This window comes from Lycorma delicatula, chromosome 1 (assembly GCF_047948215.1).
Source record: "Lycorma delicatula isolate Av1 chromosome 1, ASM4794821v1, whole genome shotgun sequence".
In the NCBI taxonomy this organism is placed as follows: Eukaryota; Metazoa; Arthropoda; class Insecta; order Hemiptera; family Fulgoridae; genus Lycorma; species Lycorma delicatula.
The window spans coordinates 364,884,863-364,896,927 of NC_134455.1; the positions used below are offsets into that span (position 1 = coordinate 364,884,863).

The following is a 12,065-nucleotide window of genomic DNA, read 5'->3' on the forward strand; positions in this document are numbered from 1 at the left end:
TTGGCTTCGTCCGACTACTATTTATTTGCATCGATGGGAATGCACTTGCTGAGCAGTGCTTCACTTCTTTTGAAAATGTACAAAAATGGCTTGATGACTGGTTTGCCTCAATAGAGCAACAGGTTTTTTGGTGTGGCATTCATAAATTGTCAGAGATATGGAAAAAATATATAGCTAGCGATGGACAGTATTTTGAATAAAATATTTTTTATCATTCACATAATAAACGTGTATTTTCTATACAAAAATTTTGGTTTCATATTTACCCACCTGTTATTAGGCTTTTTTTTCGGTTAAATTAACAAAACTGCTGAATAAATAGATGCATTAAGTAAACGATTAGGTGGGAAAGAAACTAGGTGAACTGTCTTCATCAGAAAGCAACTGCATACCCTGGTAATGGACAAAAGAAATAGAAAAATTTGAAAGGAAAAATGAAAACCTGAAATCCTTGTATAATTAATTTTAGTTACTTTAGATTTAAGAACAAAATATATAATTTGCAAAATTATAATTACTACACGTTAAAAATTATATTCTTCAGATATTCACTTTTTGCAAGTATACATTCTTAGAGTTTTTGCTGAAGTTTCTCACAACTTTCTTCACATTTCAACAACTGTAATGTTTGCAATTTCTTTATTAATTTCCTTTTTAAGTTCATCAATACTTTGAGGTTTAGGATTTGTTCTCTGTTTCAAAACCTCACAAAAAATAGTTTTAGAAATTATGCTGACCATAAATTGTCTTAATTTCTCAGGGTGACATGATTTCCAGACAAGTGCTGCACAATAGCAATATAAATGCAATTAGTGTGTGCTGTTGCACTATCTTGTTGAAGTCAAGGTGATTCACCAAATCATAATCACTGATTAGTTAAAAATCGTTCAATCTCATCAAAATTATTGCATAACCATTCTCTCTTTCAAAGAAATAATTCCCTATGATGAGCCAGCACACCAAAGTAACTTTTCTATGTACAAGGATTACTTGTGAATCTGTTTCTAAGATTTTCTAATGCGTTGTCAGAAACTTTTTTTTATTTAGCAAAACATTTAAATTTAAATTTCTATATCTGACTTATATAGATTTGGAAGAAATAGTGATCATTTTTATTAAAGAAATAGAGATCATTAACTTACAAAAATTTTCATGATTTTTTAAGCCTTAGTTCTTGAAAAAACTGAAATTTATAGTGATCTTAAGTGACTTTGTATTCTGCAAAACCACAACTCTAACGGCCTCAATTTTCTTTTACGGGTTGTGTGAAAAGTTAACTTTTAAAATAATGTCAACCACATTCAATGTGTTAAAAAAAATAGATATAATGAATATGTAACTAATGAATGCCATTACTTAAGTAACCGTGTAAAAAGTAACAGGATTAATTTTTCACTGACTATCTTTTTTCTCATTCAGATGAATCCTAATATAAAATCAGAGGAGGTAAATGATCTTTATACTCAACTTATGAACAAAGCAAATAGCCAGATGGGAACGCTTCAGAAAAAATTGCAGAATCAAAAAAGTGCTGATGAGCAAGAAAGGTTAAGAAAAATTCAATTAGAAATGGAAAATGAGAAAAGAAGGAAAGAAGAAGAAGAAAAGAAAAAGAAAGAAGATGAAGAAATTAGAAGAAAGTAAGTCCTTATCTGTACACACAGGTATCAATAAAATATAGGAAACCTTAAATAACTATTTAATTTTTAAACATACAAAAAATTAAATTTAGCAGATTATCCCACCTTAAAAAGATACATTTTTGGTATGAGACTACCCACATCCCAAGCACCACAACTCAAAAATTTTAAATGTAAATGGTAGGATTATGAAATCATTTTGAAGAGCACTGAAAGACAAAAATTTGGGTTTAAAATTAACTTACAGGTATGACAACACTAACAACAAGACATAAATATTAAAAACCGCACTGCCAAAAAAAAACCAAAAAAACATTGCTCTTTTTGCTCTAGTTTGGTTCCATTATGATTTCGTATTATACTAGGAAATATCCCCGTTTGAATTTTGAAAATCAGAAGATTGGTTGTGAAGATATAACATTATTTCCTAATAACTGTAATCTGTTAGATCGATGCATGCAAAAGTTAGCCTTCTACCTACTAACAAATATCTTTTTTGAATTTTGAAAATCAGACGATTTGTTTGGAGAGATGTTACAAGAGCACCACATTGCACCTTCCAAATTAGTGTTCTAAGGGCACCCTGTTTGTTACCAGTTGATGATGATGATGATATTTAGTCTAGCCTTGCATAAGGCAGTCGCATCATCTCGCTGCTCTAGCCTAACATGCAGTCCCCATGGGAAACCCATTATTATTAAATAGAAATTTTCATTAAGTAGGAATATTTTTAATTTATTTAGTTTTATTTTATTTAATGTAAATTTAATTCTATTATTTGTATAATATTATTTATTCAATTGATTCAAATCATTCAGTTCAAAAACAGCTCACTCAGTGATAAGAGACTCACAGTAAAATTGGCTGTTATTTAATGTTTATCATAGTTAATTTCAAAATGGTTTTTTAGCCCTTCCTATATAACTAATCAACAGTCAAATACTAATAAAACAAATAAAATTTAGCTAATGTTTCTACCTCAAAACGATCTATTTTTTGTTACGAGACTAATACTTGGGGATCACTGTAAACTACTTTTGAAATTAGCCTTGAGATGATTAAGTGGCCCCATTTTAGTTAGCGTTGTTGTAGTACAGAGGTTTTTATGCGAAAAAAATTTAATATACTTTAAAATGATGTTTTAAAACCTACCCTTTCTATTTAAATTTTTTTAGTTACTTCTCTAAGGGGCACCCTGGTTGGTGGTTGAGTTATGGTGGCCTCATACTAAAAAATAGATTGTTTTAAGTACATTTATTATAAATTTCATTTTTCTATGTTTAACTATTTATTTATTTAAGGATTTCCTTACTTTATAATAGTATAATTTTAAGTTGGTATTAATATATAAAAAAAAAAAAAAAAATAATGATTACCTTGTTAAATGGATTATTTTAAAATATGCTTCCAGAAGATGTTTTCAAAATGATAACATAGTTTCCTTATTCATTGGAGCAAGCAGTATTATTTTTAAAAGTGCAAAGGAAACCCATCTACTTAGTGTGTAATTAAACAATATATTTGAAATTTGTTTTTTCTCATTCTATTTTATTCAAATCTAATGATTTTTTAAAAATTTTAATGTTAAATTGTTGATATACTACATGTGTATAACATTTTAAATTCTATACAGAATATTGGGATAAGACGTATCTTACCTTAATTTTATCATGATAGATGATCAGGATGATTGCAGGATCCCACATCCTCAGACATATTGAATTCATTTTATTAGATTACTAAATATTACTAAAATTTATTTTAGTAACATGGTATATTGTTCATTTTTTAATATTTTTATTATTTAATGTGCAATTTAATAAAATGTATTCAATCATGACTGTGGATGCGGAATCCTGCAAAAGTTATCATGGTGGTCCATGATAAAATTAAGGTAAGATATATGTTAATAATCTGTACAAGGTGGTTTATGTTAGTAGAATCTAAAATGTTTAATAGTGCAGAGGAATAATATGAATCTTAAAAAGATTGATTTCAATAAAATAATATTATGTACTCATATTTTATTTGTAAAATTGTTATTTTATTATAGAGTAATTTTATTATTATTTACTTACCAACTATAAATTTGTTAGTCTAATTATTTTTAAATGTAATGTAACTTTTATAAATTCTCTATTTATAAAAATTAATGAGCCCAATAGTTTTATTAAAACAATAATAGTATTTTTTTAAATATAATTTCATTTTTCTTTTAAAGAAAATCTTATTCCTCTGTGTAGTTTCATTAAGTAATTTAATTCAACTTTCTGTTTGTAGAAAAATTGAAATTGAAGAGAATAGAAGGAGGGAAGAAGAAGAAAGAAAGCGTCAAGAAATTGAAGATAACAGAACAGCAGCTGCTCTTCAGGTATTATTTCAATTAAGAAACTCTGGGAAAAATTGTTTATTGTATTCCTTTATAATTTAATGTTTTTCTAATAATATATTTTTCTAAACAGGTCAATTTATTAAATTGTTTATTTAACAGTGACGCTAAATAACATTAGATACTGGCAACGACTGCCAATGCTAATTTTATTGAATGTCTGCAATGCTTTTGGTTCGGTCCCATGAGACACCATTCTTCATACTATGCATACTATGCGATGGAAAGGAGTCAGTTTCTATCTATTACAGCAGATTTGGGATTATTTTCGAGAGAGATGGGTCTCTGTTGAGACACAGCAAGGGAACCTATGCGTTTGATTGTCGGGGGGGGGGGGGGGGGGGGGGGTCCCGCAGGGGTCTGTGCTTGGCCTCCTTCTCTGGAACATAGTGTTCAATGGAGTTCTCAATATTCACCTTCCATAACAGTCAGAGGTGATTGCTTATGCTGTTGACTTGTCTGTCCTCATTGGTGACAAGACCGAGCAGGACCTCCAGGACTGAGGCAACAAGGCCCTTACTAGTACACAGATATGGTTAACAGTTCACGGATAACGTTTATCACCACAAAAGAGTGAATGTATCATTCTAGCTGGTCAGTTGAAGGTGGGCCGGATAGACCTGCGCATTGGAGGATATCTGATGCCATCCAAACCCACTGTCTGATATCTCGAGGTGACTATTGACCAGTCGTGTAGATTCAGCAACCACATCATCACGGTCTGCGAGCGAACAGAGAACACACTTGCTGCCCTAAAATGACTCCTCTCGAGCCAGATGGCACCTCAAGCATCGAAACAGAGGGTCGTCATGTTTACTGTTACATCCATCATTCTATATACTGCTCTGGTTTGGGGCTCAAATTAAAAATTACGGGCTACATAACCAGTGGTCAACAAAACTATGGTATGATTTGTAGGGCTGAATTACCTTTATTTTCAATGTGCTTAGTGAAGCAAAATGTTTAGTTCAAAAAGTAAGGAAAATAATTGGGAAATTGCTTGCTTTCATCACTTTGCTTACTATGTCTAACAAGTGACATTATAAATTAAAAAAAAAGCTCACTAGATTTCAGAGCCTGCACAGACAATTGCTACTGGGAATCATTGCAGCGTATAGAAACACATCATATGATGCTGCCTGCGTGTTAGCTGGTGTCCCACCCATTGAGCTAGTGGTTAAGTAAGGAGAGGACAGGCAGGTATGTTGGAATCTCGGCTGACTTGGTTTGAAATGTGACCTATAATGTCTGGCAAAATGCCTGGCTGGGGAGACAGCAGCCTAGACAAGGATCCTGATACCGGATCTGCAACTGTGGTGTTTAAGAAAGTTTGGTGACCTCGACTACTACACTACACAAATGTTCACAGGCCATGAAAACTTTGGAAGCTATCTATACCATATAGGGAGGTGTGACAACCCCAACTGTATGTTCTGTACAGAGTACGATGTACGATACTGTTGAACACATTTTGTTTCAGTGCCCTGAATGGGAGGAACGTAGGGTTTGTGCAGCGATTCCCGACTTGACACCTGCATCCTTACTGACTCACATAATTGCTTCTACAACTTGTAGGTATGCGTTCAGCCTCTTTTCCTGGATGGTGTTTTGAGCTAAGGATAACGAGGAGCGGAAAAGAGGCTTCTAGCGGAGGGGGGGCATTGGATAGCCTCAGCTGTGAGGACTGGTATGCCTTGGTGTGCCAGCTCCGGGATTAGTTGGGACTCCATACAAGACATGTACAGCTATGACAGTTCCCTGTTGTGATGATGATCTTCAGACCCCTTCATCCACTAAGGGAGAGTCAAGACTAGAGTCCCGGTGGGGGATCCTCTTGGGAACCTCTCATTTGAGGCAAAGGCACAGACAAGACCAAGACCTGGTCTTCGGTGTGGGGATAAAATTTCCCACTTAGCTGAATCTGTAGTCTCCTCACTGAGGGCACAATAAAAAAAATCCAACCAGTGGGCTGACCTGCCTTGCCAGAGATACAGCTGATGGGCAGAAAGGCCCGTTACAGTTAAAGGACACTCCCCTGGACTGAGATATACTTAGCTGTGAGTCTGCTCAAGGGAGGAGAAAAAACAAAGGTACTGGTTCCATTTGGCTAGATTATTGGCTAATAATTTAGCACAAATTCATTTATTGGATAGCCCAGTGGTCGGCAAACTCGTCATCCAATAGAGCCAAATATAAACAATAAAAAATTGAAGTTTATTCAAAGAACCATTTTTTTTTAAACTTAAGCTTTGCTTTAGTAGAGACACTTTTATGGAAATAATTAGGATCAAAGTATATTCTTGAGCTTTCCTTTGCTAAATATGTCTTAGTTTACTAACGGTACATTAAATTAAACTTGGTATCATACTTATATAAAGATAATATTTATTTAAAAATATAACAAGTAAAGTAACATAAAAGGTATCCTTAAAAAAAACTAAAAATATTCCACTAATGTGAACAGTGGCCTTGCATTTCCTTGGAAAGTAAGGATAAGTCAGATTTGTATGTTGTTGTTTTTAATTTTAGGCACGATTCCAAGTTCTCATCGAATAGCCGATTTTTTAATTTGCTCTTGATAAAGTTCACGCTTGAAAATGATTGTTCGCATAAATACGTAGACCCAATAAGGAAAAAACAGCAAACTCTAGTTTCTTCAGTTGATCATATGAGTCAGGAACACTATTCCAGGTGTTAAAAATCAACAATCTTCAGATCTTTCAAAGCAGATCACTTGTGCTGTAAACTTAATTCACATTTATTTTTCTCCAATAGCTCTAAATCGGCACAAAGACGCTCGAATTTTGAGCACCACAATTCTTTATTTTTTAAATCTAGTAACTGCGTTTAAAAGCTGCCAATATCAATATTAAAGGGCAAAAAATTTATTTCTGTTACCGTGGCATTCAGAGGTTTATGCTAACATCGCTTTGATGTTTCTAAAGCCTTTGAACCTGCTGAGACAAGCTTCCTTCATATTTAACAGTGTTGTTTTGAAACAGCAAATGTCAATATTAGATTTATTTTCTCGACATTATTTCAATAGGCATGGAAAGTGAATTAGAGTTTCTCTTTCAAAATCTTCGGCAAAAAGCGACATTTTTTTTTTTTTCGAATGAAATTACTTCTTCTAACATTGAAAAAATTGTGTTTCCTTTTCCTTGTAACTTACAATTAAGCTGATTTAGATGAGAAGTAAAGCACAGTGAAATAAAATTTCTGGATCTACAGATCGTTCGTTAGCTCTGCATAGTGAACACTCTTAAGAAGAAATGCTTTTATTTCAGTAAACAGTGAAGCAAAACGTTTTAAAATGTTTTCTCTTGATAACCAACGAACCTTGTTATGCAGCAGAAGATCTGCATACTCATTCTCTACCTCAGTTAGAAATTCTTTAAATTGGCGATGGTAAAGAGCTTTAGCTACAATGGAGTGGATAATCTTAATCACCAATTCCATTAGTTTGAAAATTTCTTCAGGAAATGTCTGCCCACATAATGCTTCCTGATGAATAATACAATGGTAAGTAAGTATCTCGTGATTAATTTTTTCTTTCAAAATAGCGACAAACCTATTTCTTGCACCTGTCATACTTTTCGCTGTCTGTTGAAATTGAGACAATTTTTTCTAATGGAATTTAATGTTTTCCGAAGCACTCAATTACAACATTTGCTATATCTACTCCACGCGTTTGTCCTTGGAGTGGCAATAATCCCAAAAGTTCATCATTAGGGCCTGTAGTGGAGATAAATCGCACAAAAAGAGAAACTTGCGCTGTGTCATTTATAACACAAGACTTGTCAACTGCTATTGATAGAGTTGAGGCCAATTTGAGATCTTCAATTTGTTGGTTTGTTATGTTTCCAGACATTTTTACTGTTCTATCTTTCACTGTTTCAGCAGACAAAGGTATCTCTCGCATTATTTTTAAATGTCTGCTTTATTCTTAAAATCTTGAAAAAGCTCTTCAGATGCACTTATAAAACAACTCTTTATATAGTCTCTGTCCATGTATGGCTTTCCTCTCTGAGCAATCTCCTAACTAATTACAAAACTTGCCATATTAACATTGTTAGAAGATTGCACCCACAATGATTAAAAACAATAGCTGACCTTTCTTGTCTCTTCTGGAGTTCCTCGACTGCTTTCTTCCTTGCATCACCAATATTTGGTACTAAATGATTCGTGTTTAATTGTAAAGTGTCTTTCTAAATTAGATTTTTTGTTATGTGCCATTTTTTCTTGACAAATAAGACAGGTCAGAAGACCATTTAAGTTTTGGATAAACGCAAAGTTTTCTGTCCACTCCACTTTGAATTCACGGTTTTCATCTTCCATTTTTCTTTGCCTTTTCTTTGTGTAAAGAAACAGATTAATGTACCCCCTCTGTTAAGAAACAATGCATCAATTTATTAACTACTTAGTGAATATTCAGGTGGATTCCTACCTACTCAAGATGTAAAATATTCTATTCCTCATAAATAGCTTTAACATCTAAATAAAAAAACTTAAGAAACCTATTCCTAATAATTAATTCTATAGAATCTTTCCAGTTAGAATAAAGATTGGAAATTGAGAGCAATGATAGCAATTGTTATGCAAAAAACCTGGGTTGGTAAAGAAACTCATAATGTACGATGTAGTGTGTCACAAGTTATCGAATTCTTCACCACAAAATTTTTTTTTACACCTGTGCTATGCAGCATCTGTCGGCACAATGTACATGTTTTTAATTTTTTGTATCTGGTTTATTTTTATTTATGAAAATATAAATTTTAGAAAAAGAAAAAGAAAGAAATACTATATAAGCGTAAAAGAACACAAAAAAATTAATTCAACTCATGGTTTATGTGTAGCGAACGAAGTTAACACTCCAGTCTATGTGTCAACATTTAGATTTTGTTATTTTATAGATAATATAAATTGATTGAATATTTAATATCAGTAAAAAAAACAAGCTTTATCAACTCTGATTTCTCATAGGTCACAACTTTTGAGCTATATATGTGGTTGTTATATTAAAAAGTTTCTTTATATTCTTCTGATAGATGGCTTTAGGAACATATAGCACTGTAATATTAATTAAATCTGTCAACACTTGTGTGCTTTTGAAAGATGATATATCACCGAGTATTTTTAGAAATGCTGTGATTATATTAGTCTATTTATTTAAAAGTTATTGCGTCTTGAAAATGAATGAAAGTAAAGAAGAGATTCTATACATTTGTAAATTTTATTACAAAAAAAGGGAAGAATGCGACTCAGGCTGCTAAAAAGATTTTTTATATTTATGAACATGATGCAGTATCAGTACTTGCAACAAAAAGGTCTTTAAAGTGTTTCCAATCTGAAATTTTTAATTTCAATGATGTACCTCGCTTTGGTCACCCAGTAGTGACTTAAAAAGTCTGTAAAATGTAAAAAATTTAGCAAGACCAGCACATTAGTAGCCATGATATCAGTAACAAACTAAACATTGACTATAAAATAGTTACAACCCATTTTAAGAAGGCTGGAAAACAATAATCTCAGTGTTTGAGTGCCACATGATTTAACAGTGAAAAATTTAACAGATTGAATTTCCATCTGCGAATCATTATTAAAATGAAAAGAAATCGAACTGTGATTGCTCATAATGGGCAATGAAATATGGATCACATATGGCAATAAAGTATGGAAAAGATCATGGTCGAAGCAAGGTGAAGCTCCACAAATGATGGCAAAGCCAAGGTTGATACCAGGAAAAGTGCTAGTGGTATGTGTGTGTGTGTGTGGGAGGGATTGAAAAAGAATTGTTTACTATGAGCTACTGCTTCCCAGTCAAATGATTGATTTTCACTGCTGGAAAGATTTACTTCAAGATAAAGCCAGAATTGATCATTAGGAAAAGTATTCTCTTCCATCATCACAGTACTAGACCCCACACAACTTTGGTGACATATTAAAAATTGAGAGAGCTTGACCAGGAAGTTTTGATGCATCCACCTTATAGTCCTGATGTTGTACCATGAGTCTACCATTTGTTTCCTTTTCTACAGAATTCTGTTAATGGTGTAAAGTTGGCTTCAAAACCTGCGAAAATCACTAATCGCAGTAAACACAGAAGTTTTACATTGATGAGATTATGATTTTCAAAAATGTCAAAAGTGGTTAATAAAAATGGCAGATATTTGGTTTAATAAACTTCATTGAAAATAGAAAAACACCTTGTTTTACTTTTACATTAAAATACAAAGACATTTTTTTCCCAAACCATTATTATAATCTTTTAAAATTTGACAAAATGTTATAGTTTATAGGTAGAAAATAAATACTGGCCTGCGATTTAAATGGATAATCCAATAGTCAAGTGTTACTAATAAACATGTCAAGTGGCAATAAACAAATTAAAATTATTATTCAGTGCAGTGTTATTTTAATAGAAGCAAGAAATTATAATTGTGTGACTTAACATTTTCATATTACACTTCTTGAATTTATTTTCTATAAATTTATTTTTAAAATTTTCAAAAATACCATATGTAGATATTATTGTTTCTAGGAAATCTGTTTGGATTCATAACTGGTATAATATCTTATAACAAATTTAAATTGTGATGTGATAGTATGTAAAGGTTATATTTTTAGAATATCTGTTACTGAAATTTTATTCTGTAATTAAGTATTATTTATTTATTTTCAAATTTATTCTTCAACTTATTTTATTCTTAAAGTAAGATGAATAAAATTCTTCATCTAATAATAATACTGTAAATATTTTTTTCCATATTTACTTACTAATATTATTATCTAATTTTCATTTCGTTTTGCTTTAAAAGGAACATTTACAGAAAGAAGCTGAGGAAGATGCTATATTTAGAGAACAGCTGGAACAAGAGAGGCGTGATCATGAATTAGCACTACGATTGGCCCAGGAAACAAACGGTCAAGTTGAAGACTTGTCTCCTCCTACCAGAAGGTATCTAAAAGAAACATTTATTGCGTTTTTTGTTCTTATAAATTTTAATTCTTTTCAAGATCTTAAATATAAACAACTACTTATATGAAATTATTATTTTGATATTGTCTGAAAGTTCTTTACTTACTTTTAGTTTATTCTCACTGTTACGTCTGGGAAAATGCAATCGATTAGTGTTGTTTTGTGTCTTCATACCATAGGTATACGTTTACACAGCAGCAGTATTATGTTATAATCAGATGCTCATAGCTTTGGTGACAAAACAATATATTTTAGAGTTATGAATTTTGTATTATTTAATTATTAATTAAAAATCCCTTAAAAATGGAAGTATTCATTTTCAGTTGTAGTTTGCAAAATTTTGGGTTATGGTTGCACATAAAACTTTAGAAATTATTTCTAGTCAGCCAAAGTTTAAACACATTTAAAAAGTTTATTTTGCACATTTTATTATTAAACTTTGATTCTTCTTGATCTGTTTAGTAAAGGTGTTATTGATTTATTGATTACAGGCTTGTTTGAATTTATTTTTATATGCGCTGTTAGTCAAAGGATCAATGTTACATTGATTCACACTAAAGTTTAACTACTAGTTTATATTTTTTCTTTCTCATTTTTACAGATGTTTTAATTTGTAGGTAATATATTCTGATTTTCTCTTATGCATTATCTATTAACTTTATTTTCTTCCTGATGTAGGTCATCTTGTGCATTTTCTTTTTACTTTATTTTTTTTTTTTAATTAATATTTTAATGTAGTAGAATATATATATAAAAATATTCTAAAAAAAAATTGTCTATTTTTGCATGGACTTAATTTGATAAGTCCATGCAAAAATAGACACAATTTTTTTTTAGGATTACTTTTTTTACTTCTCAGCATTCTTTCAAGTCTATACAATTAGTCCAATGATGCTCAATGTTTTTGATCCTATCCTTATATTATGATTTATCAAAATCTTCAAAATAAGCTGATATTTCAGCAACTTAATATCATTTCACATAAATCTCTTTTCAGCATGCCAGTTATTCATATTTGGAAACAACAATAGTCTGAAGGTGCAAAGTCTAGGAAGAA

At 31.5% G+C, this 12,065-nt stretch overlaps 1 protein-coding gene across 5 annotated transcripts in view; it reads left to right on the forward strand.

Annotated features, from left to right (window-relative positions):
- Positions 1 to 12,065, forward strand: part of jar (Myosin heavy chain 95F jaguar) — a 355,723-nt gene that overhangs the window by 310,610 nt on the left and 33,048 nt on the right. For all 5 annotated transcript variants that reach the window (XM_075353648.1, XM_075353645.1, XM_075353649.1 and 2 more), the window contains exons 19-21: positions 1,420 to 1,640; positions 3,921 to 4,011; positions 10,848 to 10,987. In XM_075353648.1, the coding sequence (XP_075209763.1) occupies positions 1,420 to 1,640; positions 3,921 to 4,011; positions 10,848 to 10,987 (452 nt within the window). The remainder of the gene's footprint in view (positions 1 to 1,419; positions 1,641 to 3,920; positions 4,012 to 10,847; positions 10,988 to 12,065) is intronic.